Consider the following 27378-nt stretch of genomic DNA (forward strand, 5'->3'; position numbering starts at 1 on the left):
CGGATAATTTTTTCAGATTTTTTCAAAACTAAAAAGTTTGAATTTTGAATTTTCTAAAAAAATTGACCTCCATGGAAGCCGAGAGCCAAAACACCATTCTCCGTCCTAAAACCCTATTCCACCTGTCTTCACAATATAAAAGGATGAAAACCCTTCAGTGCAAGTCCACTCTAGTAGTCACCGTCATCATCCGCATCAACAGTCGCTTCCATCGCCATAGCCATCATCATCTCCATCGCCATTAGCCATATTACTTGTAATTAAAAGTACATCACTATAAGCGACATTGTTAGCCTTTTAGTCATTCATCTTAAGGTATCTTTGTCTACAATGTCTTTTGCTTGTGATCTATCCATGAGATGTGAGTACTTCCCTCGGGCTAAGTGTCGAGGCATAGCCTCGCAGACCCATGTACATGCATAAAGGGATTGTTGGTTTACTTTAAGAGAACACTATTATTATGTGTTGTGCGATGATTTTCTCTCTCTTATCTCTACTCGACCCTAGGACTCACAGTCGCATGTGCCCTATATAATGAAGATCACATCACAAAGAGGTAAAGGACTGAGAGGAGTGGAAAGCTATGTCGAACATCAGTGACAGTAAAGTTAGTATAGTAGCTAGAATCAAGTCTCCAAGGTTACATATGGTGTAGTCATTAAATGTCCAATGCGCCGATCCGGTTTTATCCATATTAATTGAGATAGCCCATTGAGTCGAAAGGGTCTCGGTTATATAGTAGAACCTCGATGCGGCTAGTAGTTGGTCGTGGGGTTATTTGGAAGCATCTCCCATAACAAGTCATTGGAAAGATATGTCTAATGGTGATTACAAGTGCCATATGGAATATCTAGGTGAAATTTTGTGTTCATGCACAATTTGCAGGTGGAACCTTTAGTCGTTAGTCTCTTTCTTCATTATTGCCTTTTTCAATCACCGCCGCAATTTGGTCTAGGAAACTTAAACGTTTTGAGATAACAAGTTATTGTAGAAAATTAATTTTCCAAAGCACTACTTACGGTGGTTCACTAAACCTAGGTGCTTTAGGGAAGAAGGTTATATCTACATCTGAAACCCGATCGAATGTGATCAGTCTTCCTCATCAAGAGCTCTCAAATATTGATCTCCATACATAACCCACAACCTTTTTAAAGTGTTGAAAAGCTTCTATCATGGTGTTCTTGGCAATCCTCATAATTTTATCAACCGTATCATCCGGGACACTATAGACAAACATGTGAAATGCTCCAATAGGCCTTCTATAGTGTAATGCAACCGAGAAGGTCTACTGCATTTGGTATCTACTCACAGTAGTCATCATGAGCGATGGTGCAGAAAACCGTTATATCCCTTGGTAGGGGAGCAAGCATAGTCGGGAGTACCAGAGGAGAGTTAGCACTCGGGATTATCCTGGTTCGGGCCCTCATGGTGAAGTAATACCCTACGTCATGCTTTTCTTATGATTGGTATGGGAGCACCTCGTGCGAGTAGGTTACAAGCAGATGATGATGATGATGATGACTACTAAGGTATGTCTCTAATTAAGTAGATGCCTCAAGTCTTCCGTAGCCTCATCTTATAAAGGGAACGAGAGCGAGGGTTTGCATGGTCCCTAACCGACCTCATCCGCGAGTGTTTTTTGGCATGCACACCAAGATGGTGTCTCTGCTCCAAGTCGGCCCCCTAGACTGCTTTCTAGAGTCGAGTTGCCACCAGGCCCTGAGGTCGGCCCAATGTCAGGTTTCCCGGCCGATGGGCCACCCCCGTGTATCATATAGTCAATGAGCCCCCACCCCTAGCCACTATCCATAAGAGGAGATCATTGTTCCTAACAAACCTTCTCTTAAAATATTCCTCATGATATACATGAGGGTCTGCAAAGTACTTCCTCTATAAAGAAATATAAGAGCTTTTAGATAACTAAAGTCGTGATCTAAACGCTCTTATATTTCTTTATGGAGGGAGTAATTAGCTACAAGGTGTAAATTGTCAGCAAAATGTCCCTTCTAACTTCCTGGCGGACCGGGACTAAACCACAACACTTTTGTTTGGTTCTCTCATGATCCATGTTTGCATTAATAGCGATTGCAATGATGTAGTCATATCTGTTGGGGAACGTAGTAATTTCAGAAAAAAAATCCTACGCACACACAGGATCATGGTGATGCATAGCAACGAGAGAGGAGAGTGTTGTCTACATAACCTCGTAGACCGAAAGTGTAAGTGTTAGCACAACGCAGATGATGTAGTCGTACGTCTTCACGATCCGGTCGATCCAAGTACCGAACGTACGACACCTCCAAGTTCAGCACACGTTCAGCCCGATGACGGCCCACGAACTCCGATCCAGCAGAGCTTCACGCGAGAGTTCTGTCAGCACGACGGCGTGGTGACGGTGATGATGTTGCTACCAACGCAGGGCTTCGCCTAAGCACCGCTACGATATGATCGAGGTGGAATATGGTGGAGGGGGGCACCGCACACGACTAAGAGATCAAGAGATCAATTTTTGTGTCTAGAGGTGCCCCCCTGCCCCCGTATATAAAGGACCAGGGGGGAGGAGGCAGCCGGGCAGGGGAGGGCGCGCCAGGGAGGAGTCCTACTCCCACCGGGAGTAGGACTCCCTCTTTTCCTAGTTGGAGTAGGAGGGGGAAAGGAAGGGAAGGAGAGAGAGGAAGGAAAGGGGGGCGCCCCCCCTTTCCTTGTCCAATTCGGACTAGAGGGGGAGGGGGCGCGGCCTGCCCTAGCCGCCCCTCCTCTTCTCCACTAAGGCCCATCTTGGCCCATTAAACTCCCCGGGGGGTTCCGGTAACCCCCCGGTACTCCGGTATATGTCTGAAACTCCCCGAAACCATTCCGGTGTCCGAACATAGTCGTCCAATATATCGATCTTTATGTCTCCACCATTTCGAGACTCCTCGTCATGTCCATGATCATATCCAGGACTCCGAACTACCTTCGGTACATCAAAACAAAAAAACTCATAATACAATCATCACCGAAACTTTAAGCGTGCGGACCCTACGGCTTTGAGAACTATGTAGACATGACCGAGACATGTCTCCGATAAATAACAAATAGCGGAACCTGGATGCTCATATTGGCTCCTACATATTCTACAAAGATCTTTATCGGTCAAACTGCATAACAACATATGGTGTTCCCTTTGTCATCGGTATGTTACTTGCCCGAGATTCGATCGTCGGTATCTCAATACCTAGTTCAATCTCGTTACCGGCAAGTCTCTTTACTCGTTTTGTAATACATCATCCCGCAACTAACTCATTAGTTACAATGCGTGCAAGGCTTATAGTGATGTGCATTACCGAGTGGGCCCAGAGATACCTCTCCGACAATCGGAGTGAAAAATCCTAATCTCAAAATACGCCAACCCAACAAGTACCTTTGGAGACACCTGTAGAGCACCTTTATAATCACCCAGTTACGTTGTGACGTTTGGTAGCACACAAAGTGTTCCTCCGGTAAATGGGAGTTGCATAATCTCATAGTCATCGGAACATGTATAAGTCATGAAGAAAGCAATAGCAACATACTAAACGATCAAGTGCTAAGCTAACGGAATGGGTCAAGTCAATCACATCATTCTCCTAATGATGTGATCCCATTAATCAAATGACAACTCATGTCTATGGCTAGGAAACATAACCATCTTTGATTAACGAGCTAGTCAAGTAGAGGCAAACTAGTGACATTCTGTTTGTCTATGTATTCACACATGTATCATGTCTCCGGTTAATACAATTCTAGCATGAATAATAACCATTTATCATGATATAAGGAAATAAATAATAACTTTATTATTGCCTCTAGGGCATATTTCCTTCAGTCTCCCACTTGCACTAGAGTCAATAATCTAGATTACACAGTAATGATTCTAACACCCATGGAGTCTTGCCGTTGATCAGGTTTTGCTCGTGAGAGAGGCTTAGTCAACGAGTCTGCAATATTCAGATCCGTGTGTATCTTGCAAATCTCAATGTCTCCCACCTAGACTTGATCCCGGATGGAGTTGAAGCGTCTCTTGATGTGCTTGGTTCTCTTGTGAAATCTGGATTTATTTGCCAAGGCAATTGCACCAGTATTGTCACAAAAGATTTTCATTGGTCCGGATGCACTAGGTATGACACCTAGATCGGATATGAACTCCTTCATTTGCTGCTTCCGAAGCAACAATGTACTCCGCTTCACACGTAGATCCCACCACAATGCTTTGTTTATAATTGCTCCAACTGACAGCTCCACCGTTTAATATAAATACGTATTCGGTTTGCGATTTAGAATCATCCGGATCAGTGTCAAAGCTTGCATCAACGTAACCATTTACGATGAGCTTTGTGTCATCTCCATAAACGAGAAACATATCCTTAGTCCTTTTCAGGTATTTCAGAATGTTCTTGACCGTTGTCCTAAACTAATGGCAAGGAACACATCAGGTCTGGTACACCGCATTGCATACATGATAGAGCCTATGGCTGAAGCATAGGGAACATCTTTCATTTTTTCTCTATCTTCTGCAGTGGACGGGAATTGAGTCTTACTCAATTTCACACCTTGTAATACAGGCAAGAACCCTTTATTTGCTTGATCCATTTTGAACTTCTTCAAAACTTTGTCAAGGTATGTGCTTTGTGAAAGTCCAATTAAGCGTCTTGATCTATCTTTATAGATCTTAATGCCCAATATGTAAGCAGCTTCATCGAGGTCTTTCATTGAAAAACTCTTATTCAAGTATCCTTTTATGCTATCTAGAAATTCTATATCATTTCCAATCAACAATATGCCATCCACATATAAGATTAGAAATGCTACAGAGCTCCCACTCACTTTCTTGTAAATACAGACTTCTCCAAAAGTCTGTATAAAACCATATGCTTTGATCACACTATCAAAGCGTTTATTCCAACTCCAAGAAGCTTGCATCAGTCCATAAATGGATCGCTGGAGCTTGCACACTTTGTTAGCGCCCTTTGGATCGATAAAACCTTCAGGTTGCATCATATACAACTCTTCTTCCAGAAATCCATTCAGGAATGCAGTCTTTACATCCATTTGCTAACTTTCATAATCATAAAATGTGGCAATTGCTAACATGATTCGGACGGCCTTAAGCATCGCTACGGGTGAGAAGGTCTCATCATAGTCAACTCCTTGAACTTGTCGAAAACCTTTCGCAACAAGTCGAGCTTTGTAGACAATAACATTATCATCAGCGTCTATTTTCCTCTTGAAGATCCATTTATTCTCGATGGCTTGCCGATCATCGGGCAAGTCAACCAAAGTCCATACATTGTTATCATACATGGATCCCATCTCAGATTTCATGGCCTCAAGCCATTTTGCGGAATCTGGGCTCATCATCGCTTCCTCATAGTTCGTACGTTCGTCATGGTCTAGTAACATGACTTTTAGAACAGGATTACTGTACCACTTTGGTGCGGATCTCACTCTGGTTGACCTACGAGGCTCGGTAGTAACTTGATCTGAAGTTTCATGATCATCATCATTAGCTTCCTCACTAATCGGTGTAGGTGTCACAGGAACCGGTTTCTGTGATGAAATACTTTCTAATAAGGGAGCAGGTTGTGATGGCTTGGCTTATTAGGGATGATAGACTACTCATATCAATAAGGAATTCCTTCTTTTTCAGGAGCCCATTCGGACAGAACTCCAAAGTTAAGCGTGCTCAGCTTGGAGTAGTGTCAGGATGGGTGACCGACCGGGAAGTTGCTCCCGGGTGCGCACGAGTGAGGACAAAGTGCGCAGAAAAGACTAGTATTGATCTATGGGGCCAGTCTAGATCCCGCCAGGAGTAACGACCACCGGCGGGTGTGTCCGGGGCGTTACAAGTTGGTATCAGAGCCGACCCTCGCGGTTACACGGATGTTTGCGGACAGGTGCGCGGTCATGTTATTCATGACATTTGTGACCCGTCGTGGCACCCGACATGGCACATGTACCGGACTGGATGCACAGACATATGTGCCAAGAGGGAACGTTCCTGTGGGCCGACGAGGACGTCGGTTCCTCTGAGTGGGGGTGTATGTGATGGCCTGGCTTATTAGGGATGATAGACTACTCATATCAATAAGGAATTCCTTCTTTTCCGAGAGCCCATTCGGACAGAACTCCAAAGTTAAGCGTGCTCAGCTTGGAGTAGTGTCAGGATGGGTGACCGACCGGGAAGTTGCTCCCGAGTGCGCACGAGTGAGGACAAAGTGCGCAGAAAAGACTAGTATTGATCTGTGGGGCCAGTCTAGATCCTGCTAGGAGTAACGACCACCGGCGGGTATGTCCGGGGCGTTACAAGTTGGTATCAGAGCCGACCCTCGCGGTTACACGGATGTTTGCAGACAGGTGCGCGGTCATATTATTCATGAAGTTTGTGACCCGTCGTGGCACCCGACATGGCACATGTACCGGACTGGATGCACAGACGTATGTGCCAAGAGGGAACGTTCCTGTGGGCCGACGAGGACGTCGGTTCCTCTGAGTGGGGGTGTATGTGATGGCCTGGCTTATTAGGGATGATAGACTACTCATATCAATAAGGAATTCCTTCTTTTCCGAGAGCCCATTCAGACAGAACTCCAAAGTTAAGCGTGCTCAGCTTGGAGTAGTGTCAGGATGGGTGACCGACCAGGAAGTTGCTCCCGAGTGCGCACGAGTGAGGACAAAGTGCGCAGAAAAGACTAGTATTGATCTGTGGGGCCAGTCTAGATCCCGCCAGGAGTAACGACCACCGGCGGGTATGTCCGGGGCGTTACACAGGTACAGTTACCTCATCAAGTTCTACTTTCCTCCCACTCACTTCCTTCGAGAGAAACTCCTTCCCTAGAAAGGATCCAAATTTAGCAACAAAAGTCTTGCCTTCAGATCTGTGATAGAAGGTGTACCCAACAGTTTCCTTTGGGTATCCTATGAAGACACATTTCTCCGATTTGGATTCGAGCTTATCAGGTTGAAGCTTTTTCACATAAGCATCACAGCCCCAAACTTTAAGAAACGACAACTTTGGTTTCTTGCCAAACCATAGTTCATAAAGCATCGTCTCAACGGATTTAGATAGTGCCCTATTTAACGTGAATGCGGCCGTCTCTAAAGCATAACCCCAAAATGATAGCGGTAAATCGGTAAGAGACATCATAGATCGCATCATGTCTAATAAAGTACGATTACGACATTCGGACACACCATTACGCTGTGGTGTTCTGGGTGGCGTGAGTTGCGAAACTAATTCGCATTGTTTCAAACGTAGACCAAACTCGTAACTCAAATATTCTCCTCCATGATCAGATCGTAGAAACTTTATTTTCTTGTTACGATGATTTTCCACTTCACTCTGAAATTCTTTGAACTTTTCAAATGTTTCAGGCTTATGTTTTATTAAGTAGATATACCCATATCTGCTTAAATCATCTGTGAGTGTGAGAAAATAACGATACCCGCCGCGAGCTTCAATATTCATTGGACCACATACATCAGTATGTATGATCTCCAACAAATTTGTTGCTCGCTCCATTGTTCCGGAGAACGACATTTTAGTCATCTTGACCATGAGGCATGGTTCACAAGTACCAAGTGATTCATAATCAAGTGATTCCAAAAGTCCATCAGTATGGAGTTTCTTCATGCGCTTTATACCAATATGACCTAAACAACAGTGCCACAAAAAAGTTGCACTATCATTATCAACTCTGCATCTTTTGGTTTCAATATTATGAATATGTGTATCACTACTATCGAGATTTAATATAAATAGACCACTCTTCAAGGGTGCATGAGCATAAAATATATTACTCATATAAATAGAACAACAATTATTCTCCGATTTAAATGAATAATCATCTCGCATCAAACAAGATCCATATATAATGTTCATGCTCAACGCTGGCACCGAATAACAATTATTTAGGTCTAAAACTAATCCTGAAGGTAGATGTAGAGGTAGCGTACCGACCGCGATCACGTCGATTTGGAACCATTTCCCACGCGCATCGTCACCTCATCCTTAGCCAATCTTCGCTTAATTCGTAGCCCCTGTTTTAAATTGCAAATATTAGCAACAGAACCAGTATCAAATACCCAGGTGCTACTGCGAGCATTAGTAAGGTACACATCAATAACATGTATATCACATATACCTTTGTTCACCTTGCCATCTTTCTTATCCGCCAAATACTTGGGGCAGTTCCGCTTCCAGTGACCAGTCTGCTTGCAGTAGAAGCACTCAGTCTCGGGCTTAGGTCCAGACTTGGGTTTCTTCTCTTGAGCAGCAACTTTTTTTTGTTTTTCTTGAAGTTCCCCTTCTTCTTTCCTTTGCCCTTTTTTTGAAACTAGTGGTCTTGTTGACCATCAACACTTGATGCTTCTTCTTGATTTCTACCTCCGCAGCCTTTAGCATTGCGAATAGCTCGGGAATTGTCTTATCCATCCCTTGCATATTATAGTTCATCACGAAGCTCTTGTAGCTTGGTGGCAGTGACTGAAGAATCCTGTCAATGACACTATCATCCGAAAGATTAACTCCCAGTTGAATCAAGTGATTGTTATACCCAGACATTCTGAGTATATGTTCACTGACAGAACTGTTCTCCTCCATCCTGCAACTGTAGAACTTATTGGAGACTTCATATCTCTCAATCCGGGCATTTGCTTGAAATATTAACTTCAACTCCTGGAACATCTCATATGCTCCATGGCGTTCAAAACGTCGTTGAAGTCCCGGTTCTAAGCCGTAAAGCATGGCACACTAAACTATCGAGTAGTCATCAGCTTTGCTCTGCCAGACGTTCATAACATCTGGTGTTGCTCCTACATCAGGTTTGGCACCTAGCGGTGCTTTCAGGACGTAATTATTCTGTGCAGCAATGAGGATAATCCTCAACTTACGGACCTAGTCTGTGTAATTGCTACCATCATCTTTCAACTTTGCTTTCTCAAGGAACGCATTAAAATTCAACGGAACAACAACACGGGCCATCTATCTACAACAACATAGACATGCAAAATACTATCAGGTACTAAGTTCATGATAAATTAAAGTTTGGTTAATCAAATTATTTAAAGAGCTCTTGTTGGGGAACGTAGCAGAAATTCAAAATTTTCCTACGTGTCACCAAGATCTATCTATGGAGAAACCAGCAACGAGGGGAAGGAGAGTGCATCTACATACCCTTGTAGATTGCTAAGCGGAAGCGTTCAAGAGAACGGGGTTGAAGGAGTCGTACTCGTCGTGATCCAAATCACCGGAGATCCTAGTGCCGAACGGACGGCACCTCCGCGTTCAACACACGTACAGCCCGGTGACGTCTCCCACGCCTTGATCCAGCAAGGGGAGAGGGAGAGGTTGAGGAAGACTCCATCCAGCAGCAGCACAACGGCGTGGTGGTGATGGAGGAGCGTGGTAGTCCTGCAGGGCTTCGCCAAGCACCTACGGGAGAGGAGGAGGTGTCACAGGAGGGAGGGAGGCGCCAGGGCTTCAGGTATGGATGCCCTCCCTCCCCTCCACTATATATAGGGGCAAGGGAGAGGGGGGAGGCGCAGCCTTGCCCCTTCCTCCAAGGAAGGGGTGCGGCCAAGGGGGGGAGGAGTGCCTCCCAAGTCAAGTGGAGGCCCTCCCCCTTAGGGTTTCCCCCTCCCATGCGCATGGGCCTTGGGGGGGGCTGGTTCCCCTGGCCCATTAAGGCTAGGGCGCCCCCTTACAGCCCATGCTGCTGTATTGGACGTGGTGAAACAATTTCCGGACCTCCGGACCCCTCCGGAATCCTCTGGAACCTTTTGGAAGCTTCCCGGTATAATACCGAAAAAACATGAACTTTTTCCGGAACCCGAACAACAACTCTCCATATATAAATCTTTACCTCCGGACCATTCCGGAACTCCTCGTGACGTCCGGGATCTCATCCGGGACTCTGAACAACATTCGGTAACCACATACAAACTTCCTTTATAACCCTAGCGTCATCGAACCTTAAGTGTGTAGACCCTACGGGTTCGGGAGACATGTAGACATGACCAAGACGTTCTCTGGTCAATAACCAGCAGCGGGATCTGGATACCCATGTTGGCTCCCACATGTTCCACGATGATCTCATCGGATGAACCACGATGTCAAGGACTCAATCGATCCCGTATACAATTCCCTTTGTCTAGCGGTATTTTACTTGCCCGAGATTTGATCGTCGGTATACCGATACCTTGTTCAATCTCGTTACCGGCAAGTCTCTTTACTCGTTCCGTAACACATCATCCCGTGATCAACCCCTTGGTCACATTGTGCACATTATGATGATGTCCTACCGAGTGGGCCCAGAGATACCTCTTCGTTTACACGGAGTGACAAATCCCAGTCTCGATTCGTGCCAACCCAACAGACACTTTCGGAGATACCTGTAATGCACCTTTATAGCCACCCAGTTACGTTGTGACGTTTGGTACACCCAAAGCACTCCTACGGTATTCGGGAGTTGCACAATCTCATGGTCTAAGGAAAAGATACTTGACATTAGAAAAGCTTTAGCATACGAACTACACGATCTTTGAGCTAGGCTTAGGATTGGGTCTTGTCCATCACATCATTCTCCTAATGATGTGATCCCGTTATCAACGACATCCAATGTCCATAGCCAGGAAACCATGACTATCTGTTGATCACAACGAGCTAGTCAACTAGAGGCTCACTAGGGACATATTGTGGTCTATGTATTCACACGCGTATTACGATTTCCGGATAATACAGTTATAGCATGAATAAAAGACTATTATCATGAACAAAGAAATATAATAATAACTTATTTATTATTGCCTCTAGGGCATATTTCCAACAGTCTCCCACTTGCACTAGAGTCAATAATCTAGTTCACATCACCATGTGATTAACACTGACAGGTCACATCACCATGTGACCAACATCCAAAGAGTTTACTAGTGTCACTAAACTAGTTCACATCATCATGTGATAAAGACTCAATGAGTTCTGGGGTTTGATCATGTTTTGCTTGTGAGAGAGGTTTTAGTCAACGGATCTGAACCTTTCAGTCAACGGATCTGAACCTTTCAGATCCGTGTGTGCTTTGCAAATTTCTAGGTCATATTGTAAACGCTGCTTCCACGCTCCACTTGGAGCTATTCCAAATGGTTGCTCCACTATACGTATCCGGTTTGCTACTCAGAGTCACTCGGATAGGTGTTAAAGCTTGCATCGACGTAACCCTTTACGCCGAACTCTTTATCACCTCCATAATCGAGAAACATATCCTTATTCCTCTAAGGATAACTTTGACCGCTATCTGATGATCCACTCCTTGATCACCTTTGTACTCTCTTGCCAGACATGTGGCAAGGCACACAACCGGTGCGGTACTTAGCATAGCATACTGTAGAGCCTACGTCTAAAGCATAGGGGACGACCTTCGTCCTTTCTCTCTTTTCTACCGAGGTCGAGCTTTAAGTCTTAACTTCGTACCTTACAACTCAGGCAAGAACTCATTCTTTGACTGATCCATCTTGAACACCTTCAAGATCATGTCAAGGTATGTGCTCATTTGAAAGTACCATTAAGCGTTTTTTGATCTATCCTCATAGATCTTGATGCTCAATGTTCAAGTAGCTTAATCCAGGTTTTCTATTGAAAAACACCTTTCAAATAACCCTATATGCTTTCCAGAAAATTCTACATCATTTCTGATCATCAATATGTCAACAACATATACTCATCAGAAATTATATAGTGCTCCCACTCAATTCTTTGGAAATACAAGTTTCTCATAAACTTTGTATAAACCCAAAATCTTTGATCATCTCATCAAAGCGCACATTCCAACTCCGAGATGCTTACTCCAGTCCATGGAAGGATCGCTGGAGCTAGCATACCTTTTAGCATCCTTAGGATCGACAAAAACTTTCTGATTGTATCACATACAACCTTTCCATACGAAGACTGGTAAGGAAACTCGTTTTGTCATCCATCTGCCAGATTTCATAAATGCAGCTAATGCTAACATGAATCCGATGGACTTAAGCATCGCTACGGATGAGAAAATTTCATCGTAGTCAACTCCTTGAACTTGTGAAAAACTCTTTGCCACAAGTCGAGCTTCATAGACGGTGACATTACCGTCCACGTCCGTCTTCTTCTTAAAGATCCATTTATCTCAATGGCTTGCCGATCATTGGGCAAGTCCACCAAAGTCCATGCTTTGTTCTGATACATGGATCCTATCTCGGATTTCATGGTTTCTAACCATTTGTCGGAATATGGGCCCACCATCGCTTCTCCATAGCTCGTAGGTTCATTGTTGTCTAGCAACATGACCTTCAAGACAGGATCACCGTACCACTCTGAAGTAGTACGCATCCTTGTCATCCTATGAGGTACGGTAGTGACTTGATCCGAAGTTTCATGATCACTATCATAAGCTTCTACTACAATTGGTGTAGGTGTCACAGGAACAACTTCCTGTGCCCTGCTACACACTAGTTGTAGTGACGGTTCAATAACCATATCAAGTCTCCACCATCCTCCCACTCAACTTTTCGAGACAAACTTTTCCTCGAGAAAGGACCCGATTCAAGAAACAATCCCTATTGCTTTCGGATTCTGAATTAGGAGGTATACCCAACTATTTTGGGTGTCCTATGAAGATGCATTTTATCCGCTTTGGGTTCGAGCTTATCAACCTGAAACCTTTTCACATAAGCGTCACAGCCCCAAACTTTTAAGAAACGACAACTTAGGTTTCTTCAAACCATAGTTCAAACGGTGTCGTCTCAACGGAATTACATGGTGCCCTATTAAAATGAGTGCAGTTGTCTCTAATGCCTAACCCATGAACGATAGTGGTAATTCGATAAGAGACATCATGGTATGCACCATATCCAATAGGATGCAACTATGATGTTCGGACACACCATCACACTATGGTGTTCCAGGCGCTATTAATTGTGAAACAATTTCCACAATGTCTTAATTTCGTGCCAAAGCTCGTAACTCAGATACTCATCTCTATGATCATATCATAGACATTTTATCCTCTTGTCACGATGATCTTCAACTTCACTCTGAAATTAATTGAACCATTCAATAATTCAGACTTGTGTTTCATCAAGTAAATATACTCAACATCTACTCGAATCATCTGTGAAGTAAGAACATAACGATATTCACTGCATGCCTCAGCACTCATTGGACTGCTCACATCAAGATGTGTTACTTCCAACAAGTTGCTATCTTGTTCCATCTTACTGAAAAGAGGCTTTTCAGTCATCTTGCCCATGTGGTATGATTTGCATGTCTCAAGTGATTCAAAATCAAGTGAGTCCAAACGATCCATCTGCATGGAGTTTCTTCATGCGTATACACCAATAGACATGGTTCGCATGTCTCACACTTTTCAAAAACGAGTGAGTCCAAAGATCCATCAACATGGAGCTTCTTCATGCGTTTTATACCAATATGACTTACATGGAAGTGCCACAAGCAAGTGGTACTATCATTACTATCTTATATCTTTTGGCATGAAAATGTGTATCACTATGATCGAGATTCAATAAACCATTCCTTTAGGTGCAAGACCATTGAAGGTGTTATTCAAATAAATAGAGTAACCATTATTCTCCTTAAATGAATAACCGTATTGCAATAGACATAATCCAATCATGTCTATGCTCAACGCAAACACCAAATAATAATTATTTAGGTTTAACACCAATCTCGTTTGTAGAGGGAGCGTGCGATGCTTGATCACATCAAGCTTGGAAAAACTTCCAACACATATCGTCAGCTCACCTTTAGCTAGTCTCCGTTTACTCCGTAGCTTTTATTTCGAGTTACTAACACTTAGCAACCGAACCGGTATCTAATACCCTGGTGCTACTAGGAGTACTAGTAAAGTACACATTAACATAATGTATATCCAATATACTTCTATCGACCTTGACAGCCTTCTTATCTACCAAGTATCTAGGGTAATCCTGCTCCAGCGGCTATTCCCCTTATCACAGAAGCACTTAGTCTCGGGTTTGGGTTCAACCTCGGGTTTCTTCACTGGTGCAGCAGCTGATTTGCCGTTTCATGAAGTATCCTTTCTTGCCCTTGCCCTTCTTGAAACTAGTGGTTTCACCAACCATCAACAATTGATGCTCCTTCTTGATTTCTACTTTCGCGGTGTCAAACATCGCGAATACCTCAAGGATCATCATATCTATCCCTGATATGTTATAGTTCATCACGAAGCTCTAGCACCTTGGTGGCAATGACTTTGGAGAAACATCACTATCAAGTGATTGTTGCACTCAGACAATCTGAGCACAAGCTCAACGATTGAGCTTTTCTCCCTTAGTTTGCAGGCTAAGAAAAATCGTCGGAGGTCTCATACCTCTTGACGTGGGCACGAGCCTGAAATCCCAATTTCAGCCCTCGAAACATCTCATATGTTCCGCGACGTTTCGAAAACGTCTTTGGTGCCTCTACTTAAACCATTTAACTGAACTATCACGTAGTTATCAAAACGTGTATGTCCGATGTTCACAACATCCACAAACGATGTTTGGGGTTCAGCACACTGAGCGGTGCATTAAGGACATAAGCTTTCTACTGATCGCATAATCGCTACTATCAACTTTCAACTATATTTTCTCTAGGAACATATCTAAATAGTGGAACTAAAGCGCGAGCTTATGACATAATTTGCAAAGGGTCTTTTGACTATGTTCAGGATAATTAAGTTCATCTTATGAACTCCCATGCAGATAGACATCCCTCCAGTCATCTAAGTGATTACATGATCCGAGTCAACTAGGCCGTGTCCGATCATCACGTGAGACGGACTAGTCATCATCGGTGAACATCTTCATGTTGATCGTATCTACTATACGACTCATGCTCGACCTTTCGGTCTCCGTGTTCCGAGGCCATGTCTGTACATGCTAGGCTCGTCAAGTTAACCCTAAGTGTTTCGCGTGTGTAAATCTGTCTTACACCCGTTGTATGTGAACGTAAGAATCCATCACACCCGATCATCACGTGGTGCTTAGAAGCGACGAACTTTAGCAATGGTGCACAGTTAGGGGAGAACACTTCTTGAAATTGTTGTAAGGGATCATCTTATTTACTACCGTCGTTCTAAGTAAACAAGATGCATAAACATGATAAACATCACATGCAATCAAATAGTGACATGATATGGCCAATATCATTTTGCTCCTTTTGATCTCCATCTTCGGGGCTCCATGATCATCATCGTCACCGGCATGACACCATGATCTCCATCATCATGATCTCCATCATCGTGTCTTCATGAAGTTGTCTCGCCAACTATTACTTCTACTACTATGGCTACCGGTTAGCAATAAAGTAAAGTAATTACATGGCGTTGTTTAATGACACGCAGGTCATACAATAAATTAAGACAACTCATATGGCTCCTGCCGGTTGTCATACTCATCGACATGCAAGTCGTGATTCCTATTACAAGAACATGATCAATCTCATACATCACATATCATTCATCACATTCTTCTTGGCCATATCACATCACATAGCATACCCTGCAAAAACAAGTTAGACGTCCTCTAATTGTTGTTTGCATGTTTTACGTGGCTGCTATGGGTTTCTAGCAAGAACGTTTCTTACCTACGCAAAACCACAACGTGATATGCCAATTGCTATTTACCCTTCATAAGGACCCTTTTCATCGAATCCGTTCCGACTAAAGTGGAAGAGACTGGCACCCGCTAGCCACCTTATGCAACAAGTGCATGTCAGTCAGTGGAACCTGTCTCACGTAAGAGTACGTGTAAGGTCGGTCCGGGCCGCTTCATCCCACAATACCGTCGAAACAAGATTGGACTAGTAACGGTAAGCATATTGAACAAAATCAACGCCCACAACTACTTTGTGTTCTACTCGTGCAAAGAATCTACGCAATAGACCTAGCTCTGATACCACTGTTGGGGAACGTAGCAGAAATGCAAAATTTTCCTACGTGTCACCAAGATCTATCTATGGAGAAACCAGCAACGAGGGGAAGGAGAGTGCATCTACATACCCTTGTAGATTGCTAAGCGGAAGCGTTCAAGAGAACGGGGTTGAAGGAGTCGTACTCGTCGTGATCCAAATCACCGAAGATCCTAGTGCCGAACGGACGGCACCTCCGCGTTCAACACACGTACAGCCCGGTGACGTCTCCCACGCCTTGATCCAGCAAGGAGAGAGGGAGAGGTTGAGGAAGGCTCCATCCAGCAGCAGCACAACGGCGTGGTGGTGATGGAGGAGCGTGGTAGTCCTGCAGGGCTTCGCCAAGCACCTACGGGAGAGGAGGAGGTGTCACGGAAGGGAGGGAGGCGCCAGGGCTTCAGGTATGGATGCCCTCCCTCCCCTCCACTATATATAGGGGCAAGGGAGAGGGGGAAGGCGCAGCCTTGCCCCTTCCTCCAAGGAAGGGGTGCGGCCAAGGGGGGGAGGAGTGCCTCCCAAGTCAAGTGGAGGCCCTCCCCCTTAGGGTTTCCCCCTCCCATGCGCATGGGCCTTGGGGGGCTGGTTCCCCTGGCCTACTAAGGCTAGGGCGCCCCCTTACAGCCCATGCTGCTGTATTGGACATGGTGGAACAATTTCCGGACCTCCGGACCCCTCCGGAATCCTCCGGAACCTTCTGGAAGCTTCCCGGTACAATACCGAAAAAACCCGAACTTTTTCCGGAACCCGAACAACAACTTTCCATATATAAATCTTTACCTCCGGACCATTCCGGAACTCCTCGTGACGTCCGGGATCTCATCCGGGACTCCGAACAACATTCGGTAACCACATACAAACTTCCTTTATAACCCTAGCGTCATCGAACCTTAAGTGTGTAGACCCTACGGGTTCGGGAGACATGTAGACATGACCAAGACGTTCTCTGGTCAATAACCAGCAGCGGGATCTAGATACCCATGTTGGCTCCCACATGTTCCACGATTATCTCATCGGATGAACCACGATGTCAAGGACTCAATCGATCCCGTATACAATTCCCTTTGTCTAGCGGTATTTTACTTGCCCGAGATTCGATCGTCGATATACCGATACCTTGTTCAATCTCGTTACCGGCAAGTCTCTTTACTCGTTCCGTAACACATCATCCCGTGATCAACCCCTTGGTCACATTGTGCACATTATGATGATGTCCTACCGAGTGGGCCCAGAGATACCTCTTCGTTTACACGGAGTGACAAATCCCAGTCTCGATTCGTGCCAACCCAACAGACACTTTCGGAGATACCTGTAATGCACCTTTATAGCCACCCAGTTACGTTGTGACGTTTGGTACACCCAAAGCACTCCTATGGTATTCGGGAGTTGCACAATCTCATGGTCTAAGGAAAAGATACTTGACTTAGAAAAGCTTTAGCATACGAACTACACGATCTTTGAGCTAGGCTTAGGATTGGGTCTTGTCCATCACATCATTCTCCTAATGATGTGATCCCGTTATCAACGACATCCAATGTCCATAGCAAGGAAACCATGACTATCTGTTGATCACAACGAGCTAGTCAACTAGAGGCTCACTAGGGACATATTGTGGTCTATGTATCCACACGTGTATTACGATTTCCGGATAATACAGTTATAGCATGAATAAAAGACTATTATCATGAACAAAGAAATATAATAATAACTTATTTATTATTGCCTCTAGGGCATATTTCCAACAGCTCCCACTTAGATAGACATCCCTCTAATCTTCTAAGTGATCACGTGATCCATATCAACTAAACCATGTCCGATCATCATGTGAGATGAAGTAGTTTCAATGGTGAACATCACTATGTTGATCATATCTACTATATGATTCACGCTCGACCTTTCGGTCTCCATGTTCCGAGGCCATATATGTATATGCTTGGCTCGTCAAGTATAACCTGAGTATTCCGCGTGTGCAACCGTTTTGCACCCGTTGTATTTCAACATAGAGCTTATCACACCCGATCATCACGTGGTGTCTCAGCACAAAGAACTTTCGCAACAGTGCATACTCAGGGAGAACACTTATACCTTAAAATTTAGTGAGAGATCATCTTATAATGCTACCGTCGATCTCAGCAAAATAAGATGCATAAAAGATAAACATCACATGCAATCAATATAAGTGATATGATATGGCCACCATCATCTTGTGCTTGTGATCTCCATCTCTGAAGCACCGTCATGATCACCATCGTCACCGGCGCGACACCTTGATCTCCATCGTAGCATCATTGTCGTCTCGCCAACTATTGCTTCTACGACTATCGCTACCGCTTAGTAATAAAGTAAAGCAATTACAGGGCGATTGCATTGCATACAATAAAGCGACAATGATATGGCTCCTGCCAGTTGCCGATAACTCAGTTACAAAACATGTTCATCTCATAAAATAAAATTTAGCATCATGCCTTGACCATATCACATCACAACATGCCCTGCAAAAACAAGTTAGACGTCCTCTACTTTGTTGTTGCAAGTTTTACGTGGCTGCTACGGGCTGAGCAAGAACCGTTCTTACCTACGCATCAAAACCACAACGATAGTTTGTCAAGTTAGTGCTGTTTTAACCTTCTCAAGGACCAGGCGTAGCCACACTCGGTTCAACTAAAGTTGGAGAAACTGACACCCGCCAGCCACCTGTGTGCAAAGCACGTCAGTAGAACCAGTCTCGCGTAAGCGTACGCGTAATGTCGGTTCGGGCTGCTTCATCCAACAATACCGCCAAAACAAAGTGTGACATGCTGGTAAGCAGTATGACTTGTATCGCCCACAACTCACTTGTGTTCTACTCGTGCATATAACATCTGCGCGTAAAACTAGGCTCGGATGCCACTGTTGGGGAACGTAGTAATTTCAAAAAAAATCCTACGCACACACAGGATCATGGTGATGCATAGCAACGAGAGGGGAGAGTGTTGTCTACATACCCTCGTAGACCGAAAGAGGAAGCGTTAGCACACCGCGGATGATGCAGTCATACGTCTTCATGATCCGACCGATCCAAGTACCGAACATACGGCACCTCCGAGTTCAACACACGTTCAGCTCGATGACGTCCCACGAACTCCGATCTAGCAGAGCTTCACATGAGAGTTTCGTCGGCACGACGGCGTGGTGACGGTGATGATGTTGCTACCGACGCAGGGCTTCGCCTAAGCACCGCTACGATATGATCGAGGTGGAATATGGTGGAGGGGGCACCGCACACGCGTAAGAGATCAAGAGACCAATTGTTGTGTCTAGAGGTGCCCCCTGCCCCGGTATATAAAGGACCAGGGGGGAGGCGGCCAGCCAGGGGAGGGCGCGCCAGGGAGGAGTCCTACTCCCACCGGGAGTAGGACTCCCTCTTTTCCTAGTTGGAGTAGGAGGGGGAAAGGAAGGAAAGGAGAGAGAGGAAGGAAAGGCCCCCCCCTTCCTTGTCCAATTCGGACTAGAGGGGGAGGGGACGCGCGGCCTGCCCTAGCCGCCCCTCCTCTTCTCCACTAAGGCCCATCTTGGCCCATTAAACCCCCCGGGGGGTTGCGGTAACCCCCGGTACTCCGGTATATGTCCGAAACTCCCCGAAATCATTCCGGTGTCCAAACATAGTCATCCAATATATCGATCTTTATGTCTCGACCATTTCGAGACTCCTCGTCATGGCCAAGATCATATCCGGGACTTCGAACTACCTTCGGTACATCAAAACACAAAAACTCATAATACAATCGTCACCGAAACTTTAAGCATGCGGACCCTACGGGTTCGAGAACTTTGTAGACATGACCGAGACATGTCTCCAGTCAATAACCAATAGTGGAACCTGGATGCTCATATTGACTCCTACATATTCTACGAAGATCTTTATTGGCCAAACCGCATAACAACATATGTTGTTCCCTTTGTCATCGGTATGTTACTTGCCCGAGATTCGATCGTCGGTATCTCAATACCTAGTTCAATCTCGTTACCGGCAAGTCTCTTTACTCATTCCGTAATATATCATCCCGCAACTAACTCATTAGTTACAATGCTTGCAAGGCTTATAGTGATGTGCATTACCGAGTGGGCCCAGAGATACCTCTCTAACAATCGGAGTGACAAATCCTAATCTCGAAATATGCCAACCCAACAAGTACCTTTCGAGACACCTGTAGAGCACCTTTATAATCACCAAGTTACGTTGTGACGTTTGGTAGCACACAAAGTGTTCCTCCGGTAAACTGGAGTTGCATAATCTCATAGTCATAGGAACATGTATAAGTCATGAATAAAGCAATAGCAGCATACTAAAAGATCAAGTGCTAAGCTAACGGAATGGGTCAAGTCAATCACATCATTATCCTAATGATGTGATCCCATTAATCAAATGACAACTCATGTCTATGGCTAGGAAACATAACCATCTTTGATTAATGAGCTAATAAGTAGAGTCATAGTAGTGACGTTCTGTTTGTCTATGTATTCACACATGTATCATGTTTTCGGTTAATACAATTCTAGCATGAATAATAAACATTTATCATGATATAAGGAAATAAATAATAACTTTATTATTGCCTCTAGGGCATATTTCCTAAAATATCATGATTGGAGTCCGCCTACTCTATCTCCAAACACTATTCAAGCAAGTCATCATCAAAAAATACTAGCTCGAAATTTTCTATCATCAAATTGAATAAATTCCAAATTAAACATCTTCACGTCATGAAAATGATTTTGCAAATTTGACATAGCATCTTCACATAGACACTGACGTGCAAATGCATTAGCCAAATCTGATATCAATTCAATAATCAAACCACATTCAAAATCGCATGTACAATCACACAAGGCACTAGATAGCCATACTCGATCTCATCTTTCTCAGCACACACACGTCCTACATAATCCTTGTCCTTTCAATCTTCTCATGGCTTGTCATCACAGTCGTCGCCCACATATGCCCATGCAAAAGAGTAAAATATCACACATGTCCGGTTAAATAGGGTAAGATGGATGAATTGTCCTCATGTGAGATAATCAACATCTTGAATTTTCCATGCAATGATGAGGCAATAAGAAGCCCTTGCCACCAAAATCGTCTACCTCCCCATGGTCGTCGCCAAAGTGCGTCGTCAAGCCAAGCCCGCACGGTTTTGGCATCGGCGGGGACGTTATGTTTGTTGGGGACTTAGTGTGGCGGAGGTTGGTGGGGTGTTATGGTATGTGCACCAAGATGCATGGTCGGATTTGCATCGGTCTTTGGCTGGGGATGCTTGTTGTGCTAGCGGTGCCTGAAGGAACATTGGTCCAGCGTGAGGGCGACCTCCAACGGTGAACCGGCCTAGATAAGTCTCCGGAGAATAGGGCATTGGAGTGTGGACCTGGACGGCGGAGTTCTTGACCTCAATCATGGATCTGGTGTGGGTGACTTCATTAAGATTTTCTATAGGTAGTCTATGTGTCTGATTTAGGTGGCAAGGCGACAACGTTGTCCTAGTGTAGGATTAATGTCCTCTCCACCATACCCCTATTTCCTTGGTGTGCCTATCATCCGGGGAGGTCGGTTTTGGTCCCTGATGGATCTGTCTAGATTTGGCCAGCACTTGTGGTCTTAAGAGTTTACAATCACATTTCGTCGTTTTTTTTTCTCCGGGGGCGGCAATTTGCTATGCAGCTTGTGTCCACCGGTGTCTTGTGGTTTACATCGGCGACCTCCCTAGTCGCTGCTTCTAAAAGCTTCTTGCTTTAAACAAGTTTGCTCCGCTGAGATAAAGGTTCAAAGACGGCGACGAGCTTTGCTCACTGCACGTCACAGATGGATATGTGACAGAAGAAGGCTTGGGCACCCCTAATAAGAATTTGGATGTAATCTTCTTTTCCGTGAGAGTGTATGTAAGGACCTGTGACGCTTAATATATTGCTTTCGGCCTTTTTGCATTAAAAAATCCCTATCAAAAATGAAAGAAGAGATACAGGGTGAAAAATATGATCAACTATAGAAACTAGTAAGTGTGCACGTGCAACACACGTATAAGTATTGGGTATACTTCAAGTAGTTGCCAATATGTGGTAGATAAAAGATTGCTTTGCGCCTCGGGGCGTATAGGAAAACTTGACAAGGCATGAAACGATGAATGTTCATGTCTGGTACACACACAGTTATAAACATATCTAAGACTGGACAATATAAATCAACCCATACAACTTGCAATTTCATGCCTCCGATTACTCTTTATATGCATGAAGATGCTCTTAACATGTAATGTTGAGTTCATTCTGCACAAAGTGTCAAAGCACTGAAAATCTGAAGCTAAACCTAGCAGGCAACATACACCACAAAGTTTCCCCTCTTTCATCTGTGTTCATCATCCTCCAATCCAACAAGCTTTCATGCCAAAATGCGAAAATAACATTGCGCCGAATAAATACAAGGGTAGACACTGGAAAACAATAGTACAAAATAACATCCCTGGAACACAATGGGGACATGGACAAGTACCAGTTGTAGAAAATAAGAAAAAAAATGCAAGTCACAACCATTTTTGATAGTTTGTTCTTTACACCACCTTATGTGTAATAATATTAAATAATAAAAATACTTTGATGGTCATTACTTCCTAACATTAATCGAATGTACAACAAAAGGACCTTAAAGTATTTATACATAGAAGAATATTCAAAAACATATTTATTTAGATTGTTCATGTGAACAAAAAACTCACATCCTACAATTTAGACCATCCAACCCATTTTTGAAGTGAAAGGAGTTCCAAATGTAACAAATTAAAATAAATCAACTCCAGCAGTACAGATGTTACAAATTAAGAAAAAACAAAGAATGCGTTGATGACACACGTAAACGACATTTGTGAAGAAACACTGGAGATATAAAGGTAGCACACTCTGGTCAATAATGCACAGAAAGCTTATTTTGAAGTATACAAGTCGGCACAATGTTTAGAGAAATTTCAGGAACACCTTGTAAGTTCACAAGGAACCGTAAAATGTTGGATGGGCAGTTGTCTTACAAGCAACATAACAAATCAAAATGAACAGGTACATGAAGCAAAGTTTGCAGGAGCGCCTCTTCCATCGCAGTCACATTTTGTAGTGAACATGTGCCAAAATGAACAAACATATATTATTGAGAAAATAGATAAACAAGGCATCCTAGTAGTTCGATGTAGTTTTTGGTCGGATATTAAACACACAGTATGCATGACAGTTTCTGGTCGGCTCCTCGTCGTCATGCCGAGTGGAGGCCGGTGGTGGTGAATTTTCTTGGGAGAGATGGGATCGGGATCCAGAAGGTTGAGGTGATGGACGTGTCAATCTGTTTCCTAATATAATGAGATTGTGATTAGTTTTCTAATAAAATGCGATTGTGATTAGTTTTCTAATAAGACATGATCGTGATTATAGTTTCCTAATTGATCAGACGTGGAGTTTCATATTTTTCTCTACGGTGAAGCACGGTCAGTCAATGTAAATTGTTAAATACACAAAAAGAATGGATTAGATTAAGGACAGCAGTTAGATTGAGTTTAGTAGGCCTAATCATACGGTGACAATGGATCCGTGTACGTTTTGTGTGGTGTGTTTAAAAAAGTTCATGTTTACTCTTTTATTAGTAGTGGAGATGAACATGTGCCAAAATGAACAAACGTATATTATTAAGAAAATAGATAAACAGGGCATCCTAGTAGTTCGATGTAGTTTCTAGTCGGATATTAAACACACAGTATGCATGACAGTTTCTGGTCGGCTCCTCGTCGCCATGCCGAGTGGAGGCCGGTGGTGGTGAATTTTCTTGGGAGAGATGGGATCGGAATCCAGAAGGTTGAGGTGATGGACGTGTCAATCTGTTTCCTAATATAATGAGATTGTGATTAGTTTTCTAATAAAATGCGATCGTGATTAGTTTCCTAATAAGACATGATCGTGATTATAGTTTCCTAATTGATCAGACGTGGAGTTTCATATTTTTCTCTACGGTGAAGCACGGTCAGTCAATGTAAATTGTTAAGTACACAAAGAGAATGGATTAGATTAAGAAATGCAGTTAGATTGAGTTTAGTGGGCCTAATCATACGGTGATAATGGATCCGTGTACGTTTTGTGTGGTGTGTTTAAAAAAGTTCATGTTTGCTCTTTTATTAGTAGTAGAGATTAGATTGAGTTTAGTGGGCCTAATCATACGGTGACAATAGATCCGTGTACGTTTTGTGTGGTGTGTTTAAAAAAGTTCATGTTTACTCTTTTATTAGTAGTAGAGATGAACATGTGCCAAAATGAACAAACGTATATTATTGAGAAAATAGATAAACAGGGTATCCTAGTAGTTCGATGTAGTTTCTGGTCGAATATTAAACACACAGTATGCATGACAGTTTCTGGTTGGCTCCTCGTCGCCATGCCGAGTGGAGGCCGGTGGTGGTGAATTTTCTTGGAAGAGATGGGATCGGGATCCAGAAGGTTGAGGTGATGGACGTGTCAATCTGTTTCCTAATATAATGAGATTGTAATTAGTTTTCTAATAAAATGCGATCGTGTATTAGTTTCCTAATAAGATATGATCGTGGTTATAGTTTCCTAATTGATCAGACGTGAAGTTTCATATTTTTCTCTACGGTGAAACAAGGTCAGTCAATGTAAATTATTAAGTACACAAAGAAAATGGATTAAATTAAGGACAACAGTTAGATTAAGTTTAATTGGCCTAATCATACGATGATAATGGATCCGTGTACGTTTTGTGTGGTGTGTTTAAAAAAGTTCATGTTTGCTCTTTTATTAGTAGTAGAGAAGAGAAACAAATATGTGTTTTTTCACCTTGATAGCTGATACGTTGCCCTGTTGGCACACGCACACTTAAATTAAGACCGACCGCATAAAAGAACGATCACATTTGATGATTCGATTTGCTGCGAGCACACAACAGCAGACGGACGAATCATAGGAAGACGTGGAGCGTGGTGTTCATCTTGGCGTCGGCGAGGGCGCGGTGGAGGCGCTCCGTGGGGTGGATGGCGTCCCAGAAGGCGAACTTGCCGGCGTCCGCGCACGTCAGTGGGGTCCGCGCGTTGCACAGGTACCCCATCTCGAACCGCCACGTGGCGCCGCAGCACCCGACCTCCACGTTCTCCAGCCCGTACGCCGCGGGGTGCGCGAGCGCGTCGCTGACGGGGCCGTACACGTCGCCGTAGACGATCCTCGCGCCGCCCAGCTCGCCATTGAGCCGGTCGATCACCGCGCGGAGGCCGGCGTTGTAGTCCTCCGCGACGGCGTTGTACTCCTCGGTGCACGCGCCGCCCAAGGTGCGCTCCATCGGGAGGCAGCCCATGGGCGGCATCCCGTTTAGGTCGACCTTGCGCGCGCCGAGCGCGTGCAGCGCGCGCACGAACGACTCCGCGACGCCGAGCACGTAGCCGCCGTACGCCGCCGCCGTGGGGTACTTGGCCGCGTTACCGTGTCCGTGTGGCACGGCGTAGTAGTTCTCCAGGAAGTCGTTGGTGCCCATGCTGACGAGGTAGAGCGCCTCCGTGAGCGTCTCCTGCGCCTTCTCTTCTCCCTGGAAGCTCCTCAGCTTGGCCGCGTACTCCTTGAAGTAATCCAGTTCCTTCCAAATCGTGAGCACGGACTGCAAGTTTCACGACTTCACGTGAGCCAAGAGCATATACGAATGCTTAATTACGGTCCTCTTGGCAATGGCTTACCATAAGATCAGACGTGGCGTTGTCGTATCCGGCGCCGGCGGAGGCGAAGCATGCGCCTGAGGCGAGGCTGCTCATGTTGGCGCTCGGGTCGAGGTAGGGCGGCACCAGCGGCGGCAGGCCGAACGCCTCGGAGATGAAGTCCACGGTGAGACGGCCGTTGGAGAAGCGGCCAGTGGGTTGGCCATTGCCCAGACGGAGGTCGCGGCCGTAGGGCGCGAAGTCGCTCCTGACGACCGTGGAGATGTAGTTGTTGTTTCCCGTGTCGACGGTGGAGTCGCCGAACACGAGGAGCGCCGGGACCTTGGCCGCCACCGGCTCGCCCGAGAGGATGCACAGCTGCAGGACGATGATAGGCGCATAACGTCGCATGGACATGTTTGTGTACCACATATATTTTCGTTGCGGATTCTTCCCCTGCAGATTCGTGGCCTTTTCATCGATGGCCATTTGTGCCTTTCTCGCAGTGGGCGAGCTACTGGAGACTGAGCTATGCTCCGAGTCACAACTGCTGCTAGTTTAACGCATCGAAGCTTCCATTTGTCTGTTTTACCGGGCAAAAAAAAGTGGAAATCCCCGCAAAAAAATAATACGTGGAAGTGAAAAATGGAGCCTGTCAGGATGCAGCGTCACGATGCTATAATCTCTCCCTTCCGGTTTATAGGGCTTAAATCTCAAATCTCATCAACCAAGGCATTTTGTGAGTGGAGGAATGTATCCCATACTTTACAAAACTACCTCAATTAAACTCATGCATTAATTTGGATTAATTACATTGCATGCATGCTTGGCCACTAGATGAGTAGGAACATTGCATGCATTGGTGTGTTCCTTTTTAATTCTTGCATGCAAAGATTTAATGCGCATTGAAAACTAAAAATAAGATGGAGATGAGCCCTTTAAATTGAAAAAACAAAAAAGTTGAGATAAGCCTTATAAACCGAAAAAAAAAGAATAGGATAGATCATGTTCAAGTAGGGTCATGATTGGTTGGAGAGAGCTCGCTATTTATGTTGGTTAAACATTCCGTAACTCTGGATGTGGTTCTAATTATGATTGGAGAGAGCTCTCCATGTGAACATTCCGTGAATTCAAATCTTTGTGTTGGGGTCGGGCTTTTCTATTTTTTTTTACAGAAAACATGCTTTTATTGATCAATCATCTGGTTTACAGAAATCACATTTGCATCATGCGAGTTAATAAGCCACAGGTGGCGACCCTCTTACAAGTTCAAAGTTCAAACCATGTTTCGCTAAATTGTGCGCCTCCATATTGGAGAGACGCCCTTCATGAGCAAAGGATCAGGTCTCAAAAGCAATCATCGTCCTGTTGATCACCATGACCACTGAACTAATGGGTCCTACAGTATCTTTGTTGATATCAGTAACTGACTTACAATCCGAAGCGATCTTTATCCGCTGAAGCATGAGGTGTTTTGCCAGGCAAGTAATTCACGACAAGCCAAAGCTTCAAGAGTAGCCGGCTCAACCATCCCAAAAAAGGACCAAAGCAGAAGAACTTAAATAAACTATCGTACCTTCACGGCAAACTGCATTGACCGACCTTGTCTTTCTACTTCTGCTCACTGCACCATCGACGTTAACTTTTACAATGCCACAAGGAGGTGAAATCCAAGCTCTCACCTGAGTTGCATGCATGATCCTAGTTGGT

General features: G+C 44.4%; 1 protein-coding gene across 1 annotated transcript; it reads right to left on the bottom strand.

The window, feature by feature from the left end:
- Positions 1-24776: 24776 nt before the first annotated feature.
- On the bottom strand, positions 24777-26157 carry LOC119315791 (GDSL esterase/lipase At2g04570-like). The gene is made up of 2 exons (XM_037590274.1): positions 25711-26157; positions 24777-25634 (listed from the first exon to the last, which is right to left on the bottom strand). The coding sequence occupies exons 1-2, from the start codon at positions 26155-26157 to the stop codon at positions 24948-24950; spliced, it is 1134 nt and encodes a 377-aa protein (XP_037446171.1). The 3' UTR covers positions 24777-24947.
- Between the last annotated feature and the right edge of the window lie 1221 nt (positions 26158-27378).

The sequence above is a fragment of the Triticum dicoccoides genome, chromosome 6A (assembly GCF_002162155.2).
Source record: "Triticum dicoccoides isolate Atlit2015 ecotype Zavitan chromosome 6A, WEW_v2.0, whole genome shotgun sequence".
Taxonomy (NCBI): Eukaryota; Viridiplantae; Streptophyta; class Magnoliopsida; order Poales; family Poaceae; genus Triticum; species Triticum dicoccoides.